The sequence below is a fragment of the Enoplosus armatus genome, chromosome 15 (assembly GCF_043641665.1).
Source record: "Enoplosus armatus isolate fEnoArm2 chromosome 15, fEnoArm2.hap1, whole genome shotgun sequence".
In the NCBI taxonomy this organism is placed as follows: Eukaryota; Metazoa; Chordata; class Actinopteri; order Centrarchiformes; family Enoplosidae; genus Enoplosus; species Enoplosus armatus.
The window spans coordinates 13,966,054-13,992,120 of NC_092194.1; the positions used below are offsets into that span (position 1 = coordinate 13,966,054).

General features: G+C 41.1%; 1 protein-coding gene across 1 annotated transcript in view; it reads right to left on the bottom strand.

Moving 5' to 3' along the window:
* Positions 1–26,067, bottom strand: part of cdin1 (CDAN1 interacting nuclease 1) — a 53,388-nt gene that overhangs the window by 26,482 nt on the left and 839 nt on the right. Inside the window, exons 3-10 of the mRNA XM_070920612.1 lie at positions 16,963–17,008; positions 15,863–15,927; positions 14,946–15,006; positions 11,632–11,704; positions 4,095–4,174; positions 3,652–3,701; positions 1,866–1,933; positions 202–267 (exon numbers count right to left, since the gene is read on the bottom strand). Coding sequence (XP_070776713.1) covers positions 202–267; positions 1,866–1,933; positions 3,652–3,701; positions 4,095–4,174; positions 11,632–11,704; positions 14,946–15,006; positions 15,863–15,927; positions 16,963–17,008 — 509 coding nt within the window. The remainder of the gene's footprint in view (positions 1–201; positions 268–1,865; positions 1,934–3,651; positions 3,702–4,094; positions 4,175–11,631; positions 11,705–14,945; positions 15,007–15,862; positions 15,928–16,962; positions 17,009–26,067) is intronic.

Consider the following 26,067-nt stretch of genomic DNA (forward strand, 5'->3'; position numbering starts at 1 on the left):
GATGAGAAAGCCACACAAGCAAGATCCAGAAGGGACAAGTGACATTTTGTTTGTTTGTTCTTTTCATTCATGTCATTCACAAAAATCAAAAAAAGATCTGGCATTAACATGACAGTGTTTTGACAACTGCATAATCCTCTTTGAAACAAGGTAGCTATGGTTAACAGATAAAATATTGACATTTGTAATGGAAATACTAACCAATGGGAACCTCCAGGATGATATCAGGTGTTTTGTCGTAGCCCATAGCTCTCAGTTGGTTTTCATCTACAGGAGATTAAGTGCAGAATTTTAACATTTGACTCTTACTTTGCAATAAGTTTTACTCTTCACTGAACAAGTTCTGCTACATCAATCACAGACACGTAACCTAACGGCCTTCGCCAAGGTGCTGGTAACAAAAGCCCTTAGTGTTAGCAAAGCAGAAGAAATAACAGTAGAGGACAGCAAGCACAGTAAAACCATTAACTACATCTGCCACGTATTCGCTGTCGTTGCACAAAAACCCGTAAAGCCCAGTTAGAGCTGCTCTGCAGTTTGCCGTTTGGCAGAGCATTATAAAATATACAGCAAGGGGACAAGGTTGGCATTATAGACTCTGTAAGCCTGACCCCTGCCTGCACGGGCCGCAGTCATTGTCCTTGACTTCTGGTGCGCTTCGGCCATTATCCCTACAACACCTGATTTCTCCATTAAATCTCAGGCTGACCAGGTCATTCAGTTCCAAGGGCCTGCCTCTTTGTCTCCAGCCAAGCTCAACTAATGGGGCATGGAAGGGAATTGAGGAGAGATGGAGGGTGGCGGTGTCGATGGTGGTGAGGAGGTAGTATCAGCCAAGGGGGGAGAAAGAGAGCTGAGTGAGGTCAGTGAGGCTGCCAGAGGCCTGTGGTACAGAGGGGCATCCTGGGTGTGGTAATGTGGGTGTGGATGTGTATGTGGTATGATGGGAGCCTCTATTCATACCTACTGGGCTTTTGACATTGTCATGTGGCTCTGATCGCCTTTTTACATCACCTTTGATTAAAATTAATGGGCCATCCCTGCTGTTGGGTAGCTTATTTCCAATCCATTTATCAGATGGGGTGAGGCTGCCTCAGTGGCTCTCGTGCCGCCCGAACTCTGACAGTTTTAGAACAGTCCTCTGTACAGCTCTGAGGAAAGGTCAGCACTCCAGGTCCAAACAAATGATATGGTCTTAATGGCAGAGGGAATGACTTTTATCCTTCATCACTCATCTGACCTAGGGGATGGTGATGGGATGGGGGTGACGGTAGGAAGGGAGGGTTAAAAATCCTGTTTCACAATTTCACACCTGGACACTCTACCTTGATTCAATGTTGCTGGAACAAGACAATGGTGTTAGGAAAGAAGAACATATTAAGATAACAATCTATTATTACAAAAATACAATTTGTCAAAACAACTACAACCAGGATGAGTTTCTTTTTTCTAAACATCAAATCCCCAAACATATCAATTGGAGAAAAATGGCAGTCTTTGCAGTCAAAGATCCCCTTAAAAAGGTACCAACATAATATTAATGTTCATGTAAATAGAAACTGACCTTTTTCATTCAATTAAAAAAGAAATGAAAATTGAACAGCAACCTGAAAGGACCAAACATTAGAATGTATGAAACATACCATACATTTGAAGCATTTATTCTTTAAATATTCATTATATGCTGATGCATAAACATCCAAGGATATTTGATAACAGCTCCTTGTTGTTAGCAAATCAATATGAGATAACATCCACTGCATCAGTCACGTCCAGGTCTTCCTTTACTAAGTTTACAAAAGGGCTACACTGCCATGACCAGATTGACTTTAGAAATGTGATGAGAAGGTCAAGAGATGGCTTACCTAAAAAGGAAAGGTTCCTCTCCTTCAGTTTGTCACAGAGCAGCACCTCATGCTCTTGGCCAATAGCGCTGAGAATAGAGAGTCAAGGATTCCAACAAATAGCAACAGCAGTATTTTATATTTATACTGAAACACAAACAGTGGTGCGGTCTCAGCAGGAGCAATAACATGAAATTTAATAAAAAGTTCAAAAATAATGGGAATGAGAATACAAAAAAAGTTGCTCATAAAAATTCTGGAGCAAAACAAAAGGCATTTTACCTGTAAAATTGGTTACTACGGAAACCACATAATACACTGTAGTTTGCTGTGGTAACAACAGAAGTGCACAGCCGTGAGGTGATGTAAGCTCAACCGTGCATGTGTATGTTTGGCATCAAAGTTAAAGCTCAGAATCTGCTTTTCTCCACGATTGGCTTACTATGCAAAGTGAAAGCCACTTGTCTTTTTCGACGCTGTGTAGTGAGAGCACAATCTTTTCTAAAGAGTTTTCAGGTCAACCTTAATCTGCTTTCACAACAAATCTCCAAAGTGCATTACCGAAACGAGGAAGATGAAACAAATGCCAATTTGGCAAAATGCATAGAGCGCCTGGACTAGCTACTAGCACTAATTCCTCTAAAATCTTTGAAGAAAAATGCTTTTAGAATAAATGCCATTTTACATCAGGATGCAAGCTGCTTGATGCCACAGAAAGGCATCCTGCATTTAAAGAGGCCGGATATCATATATAGGCAAAACTTGCTTCTTCCAATAGAGAGAGAAAGGTTCTTATGGCATGCTGCCCTCAACAAACACTAATCACTCGAAATGGATTCTAATTAATACATACATATCGTGATTGCCACAAATGCATTAAGAGCTATTCCTCTCATGTGAGGATGGAGCTCTTTCACAAAGCACATAGTAGTGGGGCGGTTATCATGAACCCTCTCCGGCGTTGTAACTGACTCTTAAGTTGACACTGACGAGAGGACTGCCAAAGAAAGGTAAAAAGGAGGAGTGTAGAAGGGGGGCAGGATGGGACAGGGTTGACTGGCTATGAACAGAGCAACCCAGCCCCGCCACACACACGAAAGCTTGGACGGACACAATAACATACAGACGTACACATGTACACTCATTCAAATGAGTCTCCTCCCCCAGGAAATAGTTGGTCTGCTACCCAGCTGCTTGCCCCTAAATAGCCTGGACTACAATTCCGCCCCTGTAGTCAAGGCCAAGCCCCTGCTAGACAAGGAGGGGGGCAAAGAAAAGGAAGGAAAACACTGAGCACAACTGAATTGCGAATAAATAAAATACAACTAATATGCAGTTGAAATTAATAGTTGGACTGATGTGCTCAGAACTCTCCATGGTGCTGAACGGCATAAGAATGATCAGAACAATTAAAAAGGATTTTAAAATTCTGCATGTAAGAATAATCATTTCTGTAATTAACATAAAATAACAAATCATCTGGGTTAAATAAAATACCAAACAAAAGAAGACATTAACTACCACGAGGCTTATGAATGATCGCTCATGATTTTTTTCTTGTATCATAGAACATTAGGTCTGATCCACTGTGTGCACATGGAGATGCATTTAGATCAGCCTCTCCTCTCCTCCACCCTCTTCCCTCCATCGCCTTCCAGCCCCGGTATCGGTGATAGTGGGATGGCAGGCAGGATGAAACACTTCCTCTGTGAAGCACAACTTTTATGTCAGGTGAAGCCAGACACATCTCATCCCCTTCAATAGCTCCTCGTCAATTTCAGGCTTAAAATTTTATGGGATAGGATACTGTTTGATGCAGTCTACCAGCGGTCCATAACAGCAGTCATTTATTGTGCACTGAAAAGAGGGGGAAGAAATATTATGGCGCGCGCAAAAAGGGTGGGTGGGTGAAAAGGAGGTGAGGGAAGGAAGCCCATACAGTGCCGAGAAAGGAGAAAACACAGGAGATGCTGGCAGATTGGCAGGCATGACCGCCGGCTCTCACGTGACCTCATCAGCAAACATGAGCGACTGATGCCGTCTGTCAGCCAGGTGCTACAATAACACTTAAAAACTCACTGTACATAAGCAGTGGGTTTGTTACAAGGAAAAGGTTAGGGCAACAAATGTTACGAAATTATATAAAATTTAATTAGAGTAATTAATAAAAAAAATCCCTCCATGACATCAAACAATTTAAAATAATTTCCTATAATATTTCAGTTTAAATTAAAAAGTTGAAACACTTACTTGGTAGATGTTATTGGCCAAAATCTGGTCTGGAATTAACGTCGGCTCCTTAAGCATGCTGTTGAGGACCGTTTTAGAGGCTGAGAACAAGAGAGAAAGGCAAGCGAGGGAGTGAAACAAATACAAAAGTCACATAAATATTAATATCAAAATTACATCAAACGTTACATTGCCTATAAATGTGAAATAATACTCTAATTGCTGCATTGAATTGAGAGCAAACTGTGAAAACATACTGAAAAAAGACAGGCTTGACATACTGTAATTCACCATGCCACTGTTAGTGCAGTATTTCCACACTAGTCCATTAGATGGCTGCTTGGTGTCTATACAGATTTTCTATAGATAAATGTTTCAGTCCAGAGCACAGGAGCCCCATGTAGTTTATCTATGTTATGAACGCTGACTATTCTGCATCTCTCATCCCCATTCTTGCTCTACTAACATTATAAATCAGAGAGGAAAGCCTGCTGGATTGATTCGCTGGTACTGCAACAGCAAAAAAAATCCTTAAATCATTTCTTAAAAAGATTTGGATTAAATGGATTGTATCATTGTGTGACGAAATGGTTGAGGCACGCCATTTTAGTGATACATGGTCCTGACAGACTTGCAGCATTACAGACAATACAAGGAATGTTTCTATTCACATTTCAGGCATGGATGGTGCCTGTAGCAACACTGCACACTTTTCTAGACAAGCTTGGGAATCTCTGTGCACACAAACAAGACTGCTTATTTGAAGATTTATAAAAAAAAAAAAAGGATCAAGTGAAAAAGACTTGGGTGTACATTTACAAACACTGACTGGACCATTAAGCGTCTGTTAAATGTATTTCATTAATAGAAACATTTAAAAGCCCCATCTCTTCTGTCCTGGCTTCTCCTTTGCATTTCTTTCATAGGCATTACTCCTTGAGAAAACTATCACAGAGAGGACAAACAGTGCTGTGATCCCTCATCTACCTTACGATGAAATAAAGAGGGAGGAGGGTGGAGAAGAACAAAGCCCATTCAGCGCTCCCTCCTTCCTTTCTGTTTCTTCTTCTTTGCCTCCATCTTTCTCTGCCACCTCTTTCTCTCTTTTTTTTTGCTACCTCGTCTCTGTTTCAGTCTCTCCCAGCCACGGTACTCCCCTAGCCCACCCCATAACCTCACACTCCCTCTTTAGAGCTGCAAGGCACAGGGCTGTGCTTTATTTCTTTGCTCATTTTTCTCAGAGATTGGTACCTTCACACGCAGATCCATACCATGCTCCTGTGCAGAGCGGGCGGCGGTGAAGAAAGAGGGTTATATTTTCCCCTTGAGTTAGGACACCTCATGACAAATGATAATGGATAATCAATAAAGCGGGAAATATGAGGCAGCAAACTTTATGAAGCCAGGAGACATATTACTCCCCAACAACACTGGTTTCCCTTAACAAAGTCACTACTCGACTGTGCCTAATAATCTGAAGGAAAATCAAAGGACCCGCAACCACATCAGCAATATTGGCAACTTATTCCACTTTAATGGCATTTTGATTGATTTTTCCCTCTTCCTAATGGTCGTTTTATAGATTTGACGCTGCTTCTGCAAAACAGTAGTGTGTAATAAACCTCCCCGAAGGCAAACGGTAGCCATTAAAGCTCTTGTCTTACTAGCGCTCATAATTGGAGGTTGACCACCACCACATTTTGGTCTCTCACATAACACACACAAACACACACTTCCAGGACTAGGCTTCTCTCTCCTTGTCTCTCCAGTCCTTTGATATTTTTGGTAGATGGCCATAATAAGTGATAGGATCCCTTTCTCCTGCTCTTTTTGAGTGATGGGGTTAAAAATAGCCATAAAGGGGTGACCTTGGCGCTGACATTGTGGAATTTCAGCCAAGCATTGACCTGATGAAAATGGAAGGCCAGGCCGCTAATAAATCAGGATGCTTTTAAAATGAGTTTACCCTAATGCTCATTCATCACAGGCTGTAATGCCATTTGCAGGCGGAGGATTCGCTGCTGTGCACAAACACAGCAGTAAATAACAACAGGGCCCTTGCATCCCTCGCATCGTTGCAGCCTCCAACATCAGCATACATTTATTAAATACGCCCCCGCCTTGCCCGGCAGCACTCCTCTATGACACCCTGAGCGCCTCTCTGCCACACACACGCGCCATGCTCTTTAAATACACACACACTCACGGCACACACATAAAACACGTGCAGGAAAATAAAAAGCATAATCTGAAGAACACCAGACACAGAGAACAAAGCCCTGCAGCACGACTTTGCACCTTGTAAACATTCACCAAATTTACTGTAATTGTCCCATGTTGGTATAAATTCTGACTAAGGCACCATATCACACCGTCAACATCTGAACAGAAAGAACAGAGAAGAAGAGAATAATAGATGTGAAACGCTACGCCTCCATTGGGATTTGCTAAAGAAAACAACCAGTGTAAACAAATCACAGGCCTGTTTTCATATGCAACTCCAAAACAAGATAAACTACATAAGGCAAGGTAACAGCGCCATAACCTTGGCTTGATTTCTCATTGCTTGCTTGTGTCATTTGTGACGACTCTTCCCTTCTCCACCAGGGTGAAAAAGTCATTATCGCAAACAAAAAAATGTTGAGAAAGATAGCAACATTTGTTGAGGGAGGACCGTAATAAACAATAACGGATGACGATTGTTATTGCCCCTGACACTGATGAGCTCCTCTGCAAGTTTGTTTATTAATTAAAAAACCCACATTTTTTCCACGGATGGGGGGGGTGCTTACCCATTTCCTCTATAAGCCCCCCCCCTACACACACACACACTCCCCATGCACAAGCCATTGAGCTGTGGAGGGGCACTCGTTCATCAAACTTCATGGAGCAAGGGAGAGACAGGTCCTGATAATGTGCGCCGCTAAAGCTGATTTTCCATGATGAATCTCGGAGCATATAAATTGGCTAATATCTGAAAACATTTACAGATACTAGAGGAATTGACTACTTGTGGGACATGATGGATGAGGCTCTGCGACGCTGGCCGACAGCTCTGCAAATCTCTGCGGCTGCCTAAAGCCCTCATTTGATTTTCCAATTTACTCCTTTTAAATTTATCCTCTGTATTGAAAAAAAACAGAAGATGGGAAAGAGAGAGACACACACAGAGAGAGAGAGAGAGAGAGAGGGAGATGAGAGGAAGAGAAAAAAATGTGTTTTTTTTACGCTGTCTGTGGTGGTGTGTAGGTGCTAGTTGATGATATGAGGTGGTATCTCCTGTGCAGGAGGAGCCTAGTCCCTGAAGAGGTTACTGGGGCAGAACTGATCTGCTTCCACCTGATTCTCCCTGATAGCGGTGAGATGAGACTCTACATTTCTGTGTGTGTGTGTGTGTGTGTGTGTGTGTGTGGCAGTAGTAATAGTAGATCTGGGAAGGCTCTGCTATGGAGAGAGGCTTCCTAGGTCAGACCATTAGACTGTGGCAAAGGCTGACTGGAGCTTCTCTGCTGAAAAGGAGTAATTAGTATACTTGTCAAGTGAAGTGCCACGCTGCTGCTTACCTCCCTTGCACCCACCCCTTGCACGCACGCGCACACACACACACACACACACACACACACACACACACACACACACACACACACACACACACACACACACACACACACACACACACACACACACACACACACACACACACACACACACACACACACACACACACACACACAGAGAAACACTCATCCTGCCTTTCCCTCCTTACTCCCTCCCGTCTTGCTAATGAAGTGCCCTTGCTCTCATTATTTGAAAAAAAGGCTGCATACACACACCAGCTCCACCACAGTGGAGAGGTGAGAGAGAGAAGAGAGGAGCACTTGAAGACAAGAGAGGAGGAACCATAACAATCATAGTGGAAGTTGAGATTTTACTGGATAGAACATAATACAATATTCAGTTATCAACACGTCTGATCTGCAAAACACTGGAGCTATTATGAATTCTGTCAAGGAACCAAAGGATCATAGTAGACGCTAACATTCTCACAGTGTTAACATCAAACGCAGGACATTTATAACCTCGCGTACAAGGCTTCTGTAAAGGAATGTGACAATAAATCTTAAAGGCGGTCGAATCACATAGTTACAAAACATGGAGCAGCAATCTAATCTGGAGCTGGGCCTTGGGAAAATGGAAAAGGTCAAATAGCTAGCAAAATTGCCTCCTCAAAAAAGTATGTCTAAATCTAGAGGCACATCAACTCCTGTCAAAGGAGGAATAGAGAGAAAGATGAGGAGATAGCAGGACGGGCAAAAGAAGGACCAGGAGCTCCCCCAATGTGCCTGATAGTGACTTCTGAGAGGTATATCTACCGACATAGAGTAGAAACGACAATACAGCTGTTTACAATGTAATTATATCATTTACAGAACTTAAAGGTGGCCAGAGACACGTAGTGTGTGCACATGATGTAGGTTTACTCCAGTTTATGATATCCGTCCAAACATTTTAAACTATTTTAGAACATCATTTTTGTGGCAGTACAGTTAGTACATCAATTATGTCATTATTTCGATTACAGACTTCATTGCATTTCAGTGGTATAAGTTCTGTTTTAATAATAATAATAATATTAAGAAATTTGTTTTGATAATCAGTAAAATCAAGAAACATTCCCTTGTTTCAACCTTTTAAATGTGAAGGCATTTAATACTTTATTTTCATTTCGTATCATTTCAGATCGAATCACTTAATTTTTTTGACCATCAGAATGTTTTTTAAGTCAGTTTGGTTCAATACAATTTAACTTTATTGTCATTATATATACTTTTGTATAATGAAATGTGGTCCTGTCAATCCAATATATAAACTTAACAAAAAAAGAAGACAGTGGTATTAAAAAAATATATACAATTTAATTTAAATTTACAAATTATAAGCAATTTTAAGACATGAAAGTAATACATTTGATGACATTAGACAGACAGACAGACAGACAGACATAGTTGTGTTTCTGTTTTATCGTTATAAAATTCTATATTTTCATACAGTGCCTTACTTGTTCCTTAATTGTCACATTCATGTCCCCTATTTCGGACATCTGTGGGACATTAGTCCACAAACAACAACCCTGAAAGGAAATCTGGCATATACACTGAAGATGTCTCAACTGGTTCAGAATGCTACATTTTTCCTAAAACTCTCATCAAGTGCAGCTTTTAGTGACCTTAACGTAGTGCATAGAAACAGTGTAAAAGTGCACATGCGACCCTTCCTCCCCTTCTGCTGTTTTCATGAGACAAGGAGCATTATGGATGTTGATATCATATTCAATACGTGATAAAACTGCTTTGAATGTATTGATTTATTTACAAGCGCTACCAGATAGTCTTTCATTCTGCTTGACTGATGCTCTCTCCAATAATTTTGCTGCAAGGAGAGGGGGGAGGCAGCTTGTTGGTGGTGTCGTCATGTTGAGGTGTGGTGGTGGTGGTGTGTGTAGCTAGGGGGAAGGGGGTGGGGGGGCTTGGGGGAGGGAGGGGAAGGGGGGCAACAACAAGCGAGCAAAACAAAACAAGGAATGGACAGAAAACAATTTAAAACTCTGTATTGATCCTGCACTAGTGATTGTACATATATTCCACAGTCCCAAAGGCCCCATTCCTGTGTCTCTTAAATGCAAAGGGAAAGAGAAGGGGAATAAAAAAACGATGGTGCTAGGCAAAGGCAAGCCACTCACCCAGTTGGGGGTAATGTCCCTTATATAGAAGTCTATTGATCTTTGCAGCGCGCCTGCCCGCCCTCCCTCTGGAGTCTGACAAAAACACACAAATACACACACATGCACACCAGAGCGCAGTCTGGTGCTGGAGGGGGGCATGACGGATATGCCTGACAATAGCACTGGACCAACCTGTTAGCTAATTGCCAGCAAAGACAATTATCCTTGCATTGTTTCATAATGGCAGCACATTACTGGAGTCTAATATACACACAGGGAGATTAGAGGATTTGAGCGTGCAGCCCGTGCGGGAAGCAATTCATTTGCAAAGGCCAGGCAGGTCATGAGGACATTGCAGAGGAGCTCTGTCAAAACAGAAGTCACCCTCAAAACAACTGACTTTACAGCTGGCAACAGTGGAGAGGTACAGTATAATGGCATCATCATTTGAAAATGTGTCATACTCATATAGCAGGTAACAGTCAAACTATTTTACCAGATAAAATAGTAGATATTAATCTGATCTAAATCATAGTGTTTTGTCACAGCACGTAGGCTTAGTTAGGCTGATTTGGATCTATGATTATCCTGTAATCAAGTCATTTAGCTTCTGTGAAATCACTTCCTACAAGGAGAACCACGACGATGACATTACTCGCTAGCCTGCAAACACTGAGACACGGCACAGTTACAACACTGTTTTGAAATTAAACAACGATCACCCAGAAGTTTAATCTGTTACGAATCTATTCTGAGCAATAATAAAGCATGTTTTCACTGTATGGAGATGGAGAGATGCAGTGTGCTATTATGTGAGACGGAGTGCTTCTACTGGATGAATGCCCTGTTCTACAAGCTGCTCAGACTAGTATTTTGACAGGCAGTGGATAACGGTAGGTCCAAAGCAATCACATCTTTGACTTTGACAAATGGCTGTGCTGTGGCGAAGTTGAAAATAACACACATCCACTTTAATCTCTTTCTTGATTAAACTGGAAGCACGTCTTTTTGTCATGCGATTCACTCTCAAAGCACTGACTACTGCACAGACACGCGCACAATCCTCAGGATAGGCCTATTGAAATGATATGGAATCGTGTGCATGTGATATTTGGGAGTTCACGAGTGACAAAAAAGAAAGAAAGAAAGAGAAAGGGGTTTTGTATGCATTGAACAAATGTCACATGTAAAAAGGTGCAACTGCAAATTATGGCAGTTTTTGTGCCAAAAAATATTACGAAAGATGACGTAAGAAAGTTCGAGAGAGGAAGAAAAAAAAAAGAGACTAACCAGAATGTGCATGGTCAATTATTCACACAATTTCTGGACAATCTCTTTGACACATTCAGCATATTTGCATCTGGAATTTTTGTTCACCCGCAGCGTGTCCATCAGCGTTACCTAGGAATGGTTTGCTTTTTCTGCCACACTTTTCCTCAACTCAGTTTCCTCAGAGGACCCCAGTAGGGACGGAGAAAGAGAAGGGAAGAAGAGAAGGTAGGGGGTAGATGGATGCATTGGGGGATGAAGGAGGGTGGGGAAAAGAAATCAGGGGTGTTATAAATAACACTGATGAGGTGAGCTAGCATTGATCCACACTGCAGTTGAGAGGTGGGTGGTCCTCCCAGTGCTTAATTGCCAGTCATGTGCCCTGGGATGCAGCTACTACTAAATGTGGTCTGTGTCTCATTAGGCTTGGACAGGCTGAAAATACAGCAGCTAGAACTGGAATTGGGACTCAAACAGAAAGGGATTCAAAAGACAAAGTGCTACAATTAAGACTGATGGGGGGAATGATAGAATGGACAGAGTGGGAAATGGAAAAGTGTTACTCACGCATTCCACCCTCCAGGCCCTGAAGGAACCTGTCCAGGATGATACGAGCCATCAGTGCAGGAGACAGATCCACCTTTACATAGATTGAACAACAACAACAAAAAAGAGAATTTGCCTTAATAAAAATCCAGCTATGGCATCAGTGGGGATTTAATGCTACTTCAGAACATAGGTATAGTGAAACTGTTATTATTCTTTTTACAAAATTTCAGACTAAATCCCACATATCCAGTTAGAAGTGCGAACATATTTCAAAAAGCCTAAGAATTATAGCACTGAAATTACACGGCCAGTCTACCTTTGGCTGATGTCACATAGATAATGATTGTAATGGCTCTAAATGATATTATTGTGTTTCCAAAACTTGACCTAACTTTCGACAATCCCTGTGCAAATTGGTCTTTGAAAGCCTTGCTTTGCAATAACCTTTCCCACAGGAACAAGAGATCGCCTATTACGTAGCCAAGCTACCCAGCTGAATTACCTTCACCCGCCTCTGTCAAACAGACAACTGTAGTCTCTTATCTTGTATGAAAAAGCGGCACACACTATGCCCAGGCTAGAGACAATGGAGAGCTTTAATCATAGGATGATCACCACAGCAAAACTGCAGGAACCAACGGGACGCACCGGAGGGACTGTGGGAATGCACTCCTTAATAGGAAGGATAGAACCTATGGCTGCAGCACTCTTTGAACTCAAAGACACCTTGAGAGGAGTGCAATGTTTTTGGTTTGAGTGCAGGGAGAAGCTATGACAGGTAAGGGAGCACTAATGATACTGAAGGTGTCTATCGGACCACATTCTTATTAGCACAATATCCTTTCCACACATTATAAATAATATTACCATGAAGTTAGAGTGGTATGCAATGAAAAAACAAGAGCTATTACCAAGGCCAGCAGAATATGACAATTATTCAGTTCAATTAACCGGCATCATCCATAAAAGGTCCAAATGTTTAGGGGCATGTATAATCTTCAAAGGAAAACTAGGCGTATTACAGGAGCGAATCTCTTTTCAAAAGTTTTGTATTTGACCTCTGTTTAAACAATATATATGGTGCAAATAAGAAGACACATTAAGTCATTTACTACTAAATTTCATATCCTCTTCAGGATGGAGGGAATTCAAATATTGCTTGAAGACTGCCGTTCCTAGCCGGCTCGTTATGAAACACAACGTTCTTGCAGCCAAAGATCATTTTTTCTCTTGTTAGCATAATTGGGGACCAAACGTGAATTTGCCCTCAGCCTATAGTGAGAATGGTGCGTTTCATCTTTTCTCTGATGCTTCCTGGTAACGCTGGGAGCAGAGAGGCTCGTCTTTTTACCCGCAGTAGTATTTGTTAACATCTCCATAATATTGCACAAAGAAGGCAGCTTGTAAAAAAGGCCAAACATGTCTATAATAATTAAGAGCTGAGCACAGAGTTTATATCTTCATTAGGACCTCTGATAGCGTTGCAGACTTTGCATCTGTAGCTTGCAGTTTCAGTAGCTCTATTTCCTCTCCCTAACCCTTCTCATTTTCTCTCCCTATCTTCTCTCCTCTCAATCCTTTCCTCTTTGTGCTTATTGGCCTGCTCTCCGTTCACACCTTTGGATAACGAGAGAGCATCAGATTCCTGGTAACCTGCATCAGGGCTGACACATGAAAAATGGCAACATTACCAACGCTGGCCCAGCCTGAATAAGGACCACCTGATTAGTTCAGGTACTTGCGTCTCCCTAATTTTCATATTAATCATGAGTCCATCTCCATTCTCAAGTCAGACCGCAGCACTTCATGAGTTTAACATGTGACTAAGATTCACAGAACCTTGAATTCCTGCAGAAAACAATTATTGTTCAGTAAAACTCATGTTTTATTAGCCCCCAAAGCTAATAGGAGTCGCATACTAAACAGCATAACTGCACCTGTTCTAAACTCTGTATGTTTAAGTAACCTTTACATAAAGCTCCATATAAAGCATGCAAAAAACAGCAAATGTCGAGTTTAGAACCCTCATTCACAAAAGACTTCTGGGGGCAAAAAAAGAAATCCATGAATAGTTTTCATCATTGTTAATCATTTCCCTCTGTTGGAGATATATTGTCTCATAAAGGGATGAAACTACATCAATTAGCGGTCTGGGAGACCATGAGTGCTTGGTTTAAATGTTAAGTAGCATATTAAAATGACAGTTAAATGGTTCATAGACAGTTATCTCGGAGCTGAATTTAATCCTTTGGAGAAAAAAAATCATGTGTCAATTAAATGGAGAATGAATAATGGCAGTTAGCTTTGAGGTGCCACTGATGCATGTGAACTACTCTGATTTTAGATTAAGAAACCCTCAAATCGCGTTGCCTGGTGTAAGCACCAATAAAAATTTAAATGTGGATTTAAATATTTTAAAAGGTTATGCAGCCTAATCGAACAATCAAAATAAGAGGAAACTGGAAGAATAAGAATGCAGTCAAATGACAAAAAAATGTATATATAAGTGAAAAAAAAATCAGTATCTAGCTTCACAAAACATGCAGACATGCAGTATAAAATAGCATAATAATCTAGCATATTACATCAATTCTATAATAATTCAGCCACATTAGCTGCCTTTGCTGTATTTTGTTCACTGAGAAGAAACTGTTGGTTGATTCTTTGGTACTAACTTAATGGAAATGATAATTTACTGACTAAATGCAAAATGTAAGAAACACTAGTGGCCACTGAGTAGATTAATTTTCATTAATGTGAAATGCTGAAAACTTGGTCATGTGAATAATTTAAGTGCTTAAAGCATGAGGCTATTCTATAAACAGACACACAAACATCCACCACCTTTTATTTGAGTTTTATAGCACTGAATAAGTTGATTTAAGTTCACATGCATGTATAATCATATGTATGAATACCATTTGCTACTACATCAACCAGAGTTCAAATCCTACACTGACCTCCTAAAGTAAACAAGTGAAGACGTGATGAGGAGAAGAATTAACCAATGACCCTGCCCTCACCTGTCCGCAGTTTGCGGCAACTCTGCCTGAAGTGCAATTTGGAAAATTACATAATAAAACACAAAAAGTATTTTCACATCTGCTTAATGGAGGTGAGAGCTAATTGCATTAAATAATTGATAATGGAGCAGGCCATTTTACCAATTTTGATAATGACTAACAGACTAGGGAGAAAATCAAAAACTGCAGCCAACTTCTACCTATTCATTTATATAAAGAAGTAAACGTCAGTTGAGGAGATGTTTTTCAAACATAAGAAAGAGCGAGAGAGAGAGGGAGAGAAAAAAAACTAAAAGGTTATGCCATTACCTCAATGGCCAACTGCAGCAGGACGGGAGCAGTGGGATGTGCCTTGGCTTCACTCAGATACCTTCATTATAACAAAGAACAACAACAGCAGTGAAAAAAACATGGCCCACAAAGGCAGACAGAAGGGTAGAGGGGACTAGACCAGGCTAGCCAAGACATGCTAATGTCCCTGATGACTTTGCCCTAGGTGGCATATGGCAGGCTCAGTGCGGTTAAAACAGCACTGCTTGAAGGGCTTCAAATTTCCTTGAAGCTAGACAAGCATATGATAGTTAGTTAACCCCTACCGCCCAAAAAGCCTTTTTTCCCTCGCCAGCTAAAACTGCAGCTCCCCCCAGATCTTACCCAGATCATCTCTGAGGTTTGTTGTTGTAAGTGGATTAGAAGTGTATTATCCAGCCTTGTTTTCCCCAGAACAATGGCCTAATAAGCTAGATAAAGGATAATTGCAATATGCAAAGAGGCTTTCCCCCTACAGCCTGTTTTTATTTTTTATTTTTTTCATCCTTATTCATTGAATTACAGATAATCATCCCATCATAAGCCTGTGTAAGGCAAATGTCCAATGACTGGTTATTTATTTATTTTTCTGCTTTCAATTTGACATGGAGAACAGAGCTTTAGCTTAGCAGGTGCAAGTGGAGGTCTGGAATGAATCCTGAGGGTGGTGATTTGTTTGGAGGAGATTATATCTGTCATGGTGGCCCACCTACTCTCTGACTGAGGAAGGGACTTTGGCAAGTCCCTTCCTCAGTCAGAGAACGGGAAAGACAAAGAGAGCATACAAGAGTGGGAGACAGATTTTTTTTTTTTTTTTTAAAAAGAAGAAAAAACTGTGATAGAGATGAGAGGATAAACAGAGAATGTGCAGAGACAGAGAGAGCAATAAAGTAATACAACACAAAGTAATACAGCACCTTTGGTAGTGGCTTTCAATAACATCTGGTGCATGGTGTCTTGAGATTGTTCTTTTGGTTCGTTTCTGTCACAAAGATAACACAGATGTAATAATAATAATAATAATAACGACAATAACAGCAACAATAATAATAATTATTATTATAATAATAATAATAATAATAATAATAATAATAAAAAGGTAGTTTTCATACAATACACTTTGTTGGGAAGCAAAAGCTTTACATTTTTTCTAGTCCACCTGAATAAAATGCAGACTTGTTCAGACTTGGCTGCTCTTTCATGCTTCATTGTATTTCAACAAGCGCAAGACATCTTGGGTCACAGTAATTTCATTTCAATAAGTTTGCTGGGGGTCAAAGTATGCCAAGGCAACCTTGTTCAGCGCCCCCACCCCCCTCACTCAAACCTTGTATTCATTTCCCCTTTTTCGATCAAACAATGACCCTATTCCACATTCCACACCCTGACATTTCCATGCAATTCAATTGCCATCTTTGCCGAGAAGGAGGACAGGGGATAAAAGAGGAAGAGCATTGGTTAAAAAACAACTTATTTAAAAACTACTACACACCAAAAAAAATGTAATTCCACAGAGACAGGCAGTGTGACTGACACCTGTCAGGGGGATGATAAATGACTCCATTTTCTGCCTGTGCTGCCTTCTGCCACTGGCGGCAGCGGCCATTTATCATCATCCGCTGTCAGCCGTGGAAAGCAGCAGTGACAGTGCGAGTCAGCAAACATTTAGCACACGCAGCCGCACTACACGGGGAAATTATTATTGTCAGAATAATAATGGTTTAGCATAATTTATTACAGGTCCACCAAATAAGCAGGGGCTAGATGTTATTAGACAGATGGATGGGAAGGCTTGGCAGACATCCACTGAGGCTCAGGCAGGCAAGGGCCTTCAACGTGAACGTGAGGGGGAGGAGGGGGTGGAGGTGAAATAAACGGGGGTATATGGTGAGGGGGGGGGGGGGGGGCATCCTCCAAACCAATCAGAGAGCTGGCAGTTCAATTACAAAGAAATAAAGGGACATTCATCATTCAATTAGGCACCTGTCAGGGCTCACAAAGGAAGAAAACTTCTAACCTGGTACTCCAGGGAGAAGATGCTCAGAAGAGTGGACTGCGAGTGACTGGAACAAATAAAAGAAGGACAAAGTTAATTACCAGAGTGCATTGCACAGAGACAAAGGGAGAAGGGGAGCTTCAAAGCTGGGGCCAGCTGCCCTGTAATCTAAAAGAACATGAAAACAAGTGTGGCAAAGTTGTTCCAGATGAACACCTCTGACAAAGGATTCCTGCCACGATGGCGTGGGGGTGGGAGAAAGGGGGAGGTTGTGTGTGGTATGAGAGATGAGAAAAATATAGCCCGCTTTTTTTTTTCTTTCACTCATTCACACATACCATCTTCTTCGTCCCCTTCGTAATTTTAGTGCGGTTTCTGCTGTTGTAAAACTACATAAAAAGACACTCACTCATAAACTAAACATGAGAGAGAAATTAATGACATTCATGCAAATAATTGATAGGATTCAAGTCCAATCGCTGAGAGAAGCTCAGCATTCACTGGAGCACATTACACTGCTTGGTTTGGTAGATGTCTCTGCAAAGGTGTTGACCACTATGAGTGTGTGTATTTGTTTGTGCGAGTGGTGTAGAAATACACGGATAGAAGTTTTCCTGCTTCACTGTCAGTGCTGGCATATAGGCCGTTCTGGAGCCCTCCCACTGCAACTGATGGGCTTTGAAAATGGAAACTTTCACTGCAGGAAGCAGGGACTCCCAGGAGTCGGTCAATTCCATGGGTTGCCATAAGTTACATTCATCTCCAGCTCCAGTCAATGTCAAACACCTGGCAGAGAGGCAAACCTGGAAAACAGGCAGCTACAACAGGGACTTGCAGCCCCCTTCGATACCCCTCCCCAACCCCCACAGCATCCTTTCAGTTGAAGATATTTAAAGCGGTGACAGATATTATTCTAATTGGATGATACATACCTCCACCCTGCATATCAACAAAAAAATGCAGTAGAAGCATGCACACACAGACATACACATACAAACTGCTCTGTGATGGTCTCCAGTGGTTTTGTGTCTCCATACACTGCTCTCAGTACGCTTGATTGTTAAATGTAATGGACTTTTCATTACAAGTCACCTGAGAGTGGTATGCAAATACTGACGAGAAGCCAAAGCTTCCAATCTGCTTTGAAATATTGAGTCCACATAGGCCTTCCACATCAATCATTATAAACCATGAAATAACCATGTGACATGTAAACAAAGCCAAAGGAATCTCAAACATTGATTTCTGTCTGGAGTCTCAGTCTGTGACCAAATCTTAATAAAAGCATTTCAACCACTGGAATAGTTTTGCAGTATATAATGACTTACGCCACCAAAGACGTCATCTTGGGTTCTCCAGATGCCAGTTTCAAACAGTTTTACTGCTCTGGCTGGAGAACAGCTAATTCTCAGCTATTCAAACTCTCTGGGGCTCGACTCATCACGCAGAAGAGTTTCGTCAACCACAAAGTTACAGTTAAAAAAGTGAAGGAACAAATGTTTGGAATAAAAGGAGAAAAAACTCTCAGAAAAAACACTGCCACCTCAGCATTAATTTACAATGATGCTTGGGGACGAATGGGCCACTGCAATTAAGTGGGCCATTAAATGGTCAACTGTCAACATGTGGACACTTAAGGGAGTAAAAAAAATTCTTCCACACTTCAACCTTGCACCTGAGCATTTCAACAACATTACAGCCTTATTGTTGGCGTGGGACCATCACGATCCCCCTGTTGGAACAGACATCTGTTAGGTTTTAAATGGATTACTCTCTATAATGAGCATGATTACTGCCTAATTGCTAAATCTATACCCTGTTAACTTTAAAGGGACATAAACTGCACTAAATATCTGGGAAAACATATCTGTTTCAAAAACACTAAGAACTTTGGGGACTTTTGTTTTTCTTTCTTTTTTTCAGTTTTGACATCAGAACAGAACAAAAGCATCACAAACGCTGAAAATAACTGAAGTAACGAAAACAAGAACAAGATCCAAACCAAGAGCTGTCTGCATTTTATAGTCTGTCAGGTTTTACACTGCACTTATATTGTATAATACTTTCCATTTAACAGTCATTTACAGTAAGTTATTGGGAGGTTCACATTAATGTATATCCAACCTGTGCTCCCCTGGGCACAGTATGCTAACTTCATGCTAAAATATGGAGCCAAGTGCCGTCTTACAATGGGGATCTAATCTGCCTGCTGCACAGTAGCGTTACATTTTCACTGTAATACATCCACCTCCTTGCCTCATAATACAAGTATGTGAGACATTATGCCCTATCTCTGTGGTTATACAAAACTATAAAACACTGATACAGAAAACTATTCCAAATCAGATTCATTTCTGTCTTTTTTCAGCTTTAAACAAGGCTAATGTGCAGCATTTTATTCCAATTTGTGCACATGATGAGGACAGCAGAAGGATTAGTTTCTGTATATTTTAAACATTTAAACATTTGCATTAACATTTAAAATAATTGTTAGATATGACAGATTTCTTCTCAGAGTTAATCCTAAAACAACCCCCTGGCTATGACAGAGGCTGGGAGAACTTGAACTCTGACTGTATCTGGAAAAAGTGTAGTTTTTCAACGCATCTGTAAGACGTCCATGTAAACTATTGAGTTCATTAATCTCTGTCCTACTTACTTAGCCTACTTGATTGCATTTTATGAACTACAGAGGGGTTTGCCAGTTTGGTGTCAAACCAGTGTTACACAAACAATGAACATTTTTGAAAATCCATTTCAAAAAGAGTCTGTGATGCTGCGCCGCATCCTTACATTGACCTTTATGTGAGAAGAAAAAAATAAAAATCCCTCCCTCTTGGATATAATTTAGAACATGGGGAAACAGAAGGTTGGGAGACAGAAGAGTGGTTAGGGAATCATTCACTCTCAACCTAATTACCCTTCCTTACAACATAAGACAGAGCATTAATATGCACTGGCACCCAAAATAGTAAAGCAGCAGATTAAATTAAAAACAATTAGGGACTTTCACTTTGTCATGGAGCTGGTATGCCTGTCTGGTCAGTGCTTTAGGCTCTATTAAGTTAGGCCTTCCACTGGTTATGAATCTGACAAATTTGTGTTTGAGTGTTGAATTGCCTTATCTCCTCGTGCATTCAGAGTGTATCAGTGTCTTAAGCATACAGGGGAAAAACAGCAGTGAAAAGCCTAGAAATTCCCATCAACCTAATTAACAGGAGATGGGGAAATTTCAAGCTATCAATTATATTCAGAATCTTCCTATTTACAAATAATTAATTATAAACAATAGCTGTAATTTAGGTAATGAAAGCCACCTGGCTAATGGCATTGGTATCATATGCTGCGACAGTAGTTAGCATTTGGTGGATCTGCATGCAGAGAGTGTTGCATGGTGCGACTCTTCAGGGCATGGAACTGGCTAATTGAGGCATAGCACATATTTTTACTAAAGGCGATGAAGCTATTTTGAAAAGGGAATGACATGGATGAAATGATTCACTCTTACAAAAATGCACTGAAATATTGCTTAGTTTTAATACCTTTCTCTAACGTTATCCATACCTCTATTACTATAATTATTAGCTAATGCTTTCCTAGCCTAGAAAGGATTTATATCTCATCCAAGCATTACATTACATGACAATAATATATTAAGCAGTTACTTTCATATAGATCAATATTTTATAAAGTGAAAAACAGCTGAATCTGGATATGCAAATGTTGCTAATTACACATGCTGATAGGCAAAATGCTAACATCTGTTTCCCAGCTCAGCCTACCGTCATCAACGGCAAAACAAATGTGTACCGAAAAAAAATATTTACGCGTTAATGTATAAATGTGATATATTTTGACAAGAGATAGAAACAAACACAAATCTCAGTGTGTCACGCAGCTTCAAACAAATACTTGCACAATGAGCACACGTGTTTACAGTTCAAATTAGTTTTACTTTTTCCCTGCAAAACAACTGTAAAACCTTCTTCCTATTACAATTAATGCAACAACAGCTGGGTATGATATTTAATATAATTGCAGAAATGTATTATTTTCATCTTCATTGTTATTTTCTTTTCTTTACTTTTTATTAGTTAGCATGTAAAGTATGACAAGTCAACAGTTTCACAATAACCCTAACCACACAACTGAAAAAAAGATTTAGCCTGACTGAGAGTACATTCCACTACATTTACTGATAGTGACCCCCCCACCGTCTCTCTGCGGAAGGCCATACAAACCTACAAGCCTGCGGGGGACTGTGGACAGAAATGGCTTTAGCAGAAGCACAACAGGGCATCTCACTGCCTACAATTGTCCTAATAGACGAAAAATATGACCCCTACAAAGCGCCCTTCACTTTATTACAATCTTTAAAATTTCTGTCTGCTGAGGTGCACCGAGATGTCAGAACTGTTATATAATGGTGGCAAAAAGAGCGGGAACAACCCCGCAATCACCACCCTAATTGTGATTCCTCCTGAAGGCTAGGGATCTTCATGACTCTGTCTGTGACAAAACATGTTCTAACTATTATGGTGCGTTGCCATTGTTATAGTGTAATTATTGTCACTGCTGCTTCTGCAAACTCTTGTGGAAATTGAAATTGAGGTCCATGTTATCTGTCAAGTGGCGAAAGTCCACTGGTCTGGCAAAGAAACACATTACGCTGACCAATTGCCTACTCCCCCAAGCGTGGCTGGAGAACTTGTACCATTCTGGGCAATTTGTTTCATTCTTCTTTTGCAATTGATCCCAGTATGCAAAGAGATCCTGGGGCAAGAGACTCTACCATAGCTGCCCAGCTGAACTGTGGTACTCTATGCTGTAGGCTTCCCTCTGTGTGTGTATGGCATTGGGGGTTGAGGGACGACACTGATGCTACCGCCAAGTTCAGCGCACAATATGTTGGTCTTACTCATATTCCTGTGCCAATAATTTGCCTCTACTAATAACATCTTATTCTGTCTAGTCTTCTAGTTTTCATCCTTCAAGATAGTGCCCCTTGTAATCGCAATAACTTACTTAATCAACAGGCTGCTTACCTCAGTGTTTTTAGCCCAATGAGCCGAAAAGGCTTTATAATCTATAGAGTGTGCTTGGACAACATCCCTAAGATATGAAGAGGAAGTAGTCATTCCTGTGCTTCCTAATCAGGTAATTGATTGCATCTATTATTCATGAACTCCTTAGCCTGACATGAAGTTGTAAACTCAGCACAGCTTCTCTTCTTTCTACATCTCTCTTCTCTGCTTACACTTCATTCATCCCTTCACCCTTCCAACGCTCATCTAACCACATAAAGCTGTGGAATAAGTTTGCCAGCCTCCCAGCCTTCAAGGGTTGTACCCCTAAGCCCCAACTGCCAGTTTCTGTTTTGTTCAATATAGGCAGCCAGAAGTGTGAGGCCGTGCACTGGAGGCCGTCGGGGCTGCCCCCACAGGCTCTGCACTAGATCAGTCTCTGGGTAATGTCATTGCCACTTCCAGGCTACAAAACAGCTGTAGAATTCTACCTTCACAAGAGCTACAACAGAGCAACTCAGTTGATTCCACAGAGACAATAGTGGAAATCACAGTTAAATCTAGAAACACTCCAACTGGGACATTTAGCACCAGCACTGTTTATAAAATTTTATACATTTAAAACTTCAGCAGTATGAGTATTTAGTATGTCTTTAGGTTGTCCTCACCTTATAAAATGGCATGTTTACCTTAAAAAACCTTGATCCAGACAATCCTTAGTAAAGGTTTTTGAACAGAAAATAAAAATGTGAATTTTCAAGTTACTAAGTGGGCCAATACAGTATAACAATAAAGTCCTAAAAAGGTTAACATTTTTGGAAGGGAACAAAAAATAACTGTAAATAACTGTAAAAGGATTGCCAAGACGTTGCCCTACACTGTAAAATATAGGCTGACATAAAGGAATAATAAAAAATATTTTCAAAAACACAGATTTTGCAGTGAAGTTGAGCTATCAAGTTAAGCTAAAATGTATAAAAAGCTTGCCAGTTTAATGCATCGTGCCTGTTACCAAGTCCTTAGGTTTAACCAGCATGTAAAAAAAGAGATAAACACTACAGCCACAATAAATAATCAATGAGCAAGTCCCTAAGCTTCGTCCTGAGCCTAGATATTACCATCAAAAACAAAGTGTCTGTAGCCAAGAAATCACCATATCAATGGCACATGCCACAACAACCCCGTCCCGCGCCTTCCTTCCAAAGATCATGCTAGATAAACCCCAAATAACAGAGAAATTAACAAATGCTTGACATTTGCTCAACATCCATTATTCTGACACTTCTTCAGAATTTCAAAAGGCTGAACGCATGCTTAATCAACATTCATATTCCCAGAGCGAGCCCCAGCACCATATTGCAGCCCGCCTCAGTGCTGATGAAAACGGCACATTAGGGCCCGATTCGAAAAACGTTCAGGGACTCCTCACCGGGGAGCTGTGTGTGTGTGTGTGTGTGTGTGTGTGTGTGTGTGAGTAAAAGAGAGAGAGGGGCAGTGGCTGTGTTTAGAGGGGAGGGATGCTTCACACTTTACTTTTTAAGCATTTTAAAACAGAGGCATCTGCCCCTTTCTGCACACGCTCCTACTTTCATGACTGTGAAAGCCATATGAGGAGTGAGCTGAATGGCATTTTAAAGAGGGGGGTAATCATTACATCCAAATTCATTCATAATATAGCACAGAAGGACACAGAGGACTCTCACATTCCCTCCCTCTTTTTCTTGCCCTTCTTACACAGACTCTCTCTGGGGACAAAGGGTGGAAGGACTGGGGTCCCCTTTAGACCCAAGGGAAGCCAGGCAAGGCCTCAGAGAGCAGCCCATCATTTCCAATTCTAATACGTGGCAAGAGAAGGACGTGATGGGACTGATGTCACATTTCCCCCGCACCGGCCTGCGATGAGCCCTCCCACCCCCCCTTGCTGCCTAGCCACGGCCCAGATACTAGGCAGGACACCACGGCTGGCTAAGAGGAGGGCAAGGAAGAGAGGGCAAGAATGGGGGTTGATATTTGCATGTCCCTCCATTGTGAGTGGGGGTAAAAAGTGACAGCACCGTGTCCAATTCTTTTCCCCCCAGAGCAGCTCGGGCCCGGCAAGAGAGGGCAGGCTGACAGATGACTCCCAACATCTGTGTTATGCAGCCGTTACAGATGAGGGACTCCACATCACAATCTCTCTCTTTCTGTCTGTCTATGGGACACTCCCTCTCTCCTCCCACTACCCATACTCACAGTACAACAGAAAGACTGACAGACCTTCCGTGGAAATTACCTTGAAATGGCCTATAACAATCATTTTGTTCAAAGTTTAAATTTTCCTCCCTTTAACTCCTCAATCAAAAGCAATGATTACGAAATGGTTTTGAACTCAATGCAGCATTCAGAGATTTGAGGATAATGGCTATTCCTTTTGACCTACATCACTGAAACTTTAAATTCCCCCAAAAATAGATAAAATCATTACCAGGATATAAATAAGATTTTTTTCTGATATGAATACATATATAAATATGACAAATTGCATTTATAAATAAAATTTAAATTCAACACAATGATGTAATGCATAAATATGTTCCACTGTTATGCATTACAGACAAGTCTTGCTCAGAAACATTAATTTGGTGGGCAAAACTTCGTAAAATGATAACGCAATACCATTATATCATCACAATATGATTTCACTTAAGATCAATAACAGATAATACCAAATTATAATCCACCACTAATTGCAACTAATTACTGTCAGCATGCGTTTCCTGGCTTTTGATTGGACAGATGTTAGTATTAAAAAGCACAAAAATATAAGAAACAGTATTTTATATACAATACAATTATCACTTAAACAAATAATAGGAGTTTCCTCTGAAACAAAAATATGGCACATGCTCCTGAAAAAACTACCACAGCCTCCGCCATGACACTGGTAGACAAAACATGAATCTACAGTTCACTCAACATTGCTTGCATCATTTGGAAATCACTCAGTGTGATGTGAAATGATCTTTTCTATCTCTCTGACTATTATAACCCAACCATCTTTTCAATCTTTTGCCCACCCCCTCAGTGCAGACTTGTCCGCAACAAACCCCTAACCTCCTCCAACCCCCCTCTCCCCTGCCAGCCCCAGCCTGGCCAATATTTACGCAGTGGCAGGGCTCCCACACAGTCCGAGGGGACAGGAGGGGTGTGGGGCGGGGGTGGCTGACTGCCGTGCCTGAGCGCATGCTAAGAGATGATGGATGGCCTAGTCGATATGTTATGTCTTAAGAGCCTGATTTCCTGCCAGTCCAATCACTAACCCTCCAGAGCCCAGCTCAGCTGATTGGACAACCAGAATAATTTCGCAGGCTGTGAAAACACTGCTGCCGTGCCTGTCTGTCAGGCCCAGTGACGAGACTCAGGGATTTTAAAGAGCAAGGGCCTCCCCAAGATTGGTTATGGTAAACGAAATAATAACAATAACCAGCAAGACTAAACAAAAGAGCCAGCACCTCTGGGAGAGAGAGATCGTGCAGAATTATTGGAATGAAAACGGTCCAATGTTTTCCTTTAATTATTACACCCACCAGAACCACTTTTTGAAATACTGGCATTTGGACTGTTTGTTGAAGACAGTTTGGATTAGGAAACCAAAAGGAGAAAGGGAACTCAAAATAAACATGAGAAGGACCTCCTAGTGTTGGTGCCTAAACATACAGGATATTGGATGAACTTTATACGCATGGCATATTTTGTAAAATGCTGACAGTGAGAACAAAGGCAAGCTCAAGCTCCGGTGTGTCCCCTTTGGGGACCTGATACCTTCTTCTAGATTGGTGATTAGGGCTCAATGGAAGTAGGAAGCTCCAAATACATACGACTTTGTAAGTGACCTCGACGGGATCAGCCATGGTGTCCTGGTGGCCTTGGGGGATTACACATGTTACGTTCAATAAAGTGAGGGCCCTCAGTGTCAAGGAGAAAGGCAAACACAACCATTAACCTCTCTCTTCGATTTCTGGATGTGCAAGCGCTGCATGGCAAAACACAGGCTAATGCTGTGGTGGAGGCCTCTACAGAAACCTGTGTGGAATTAATTAGTGTCCATATTAAGTGGATTAAA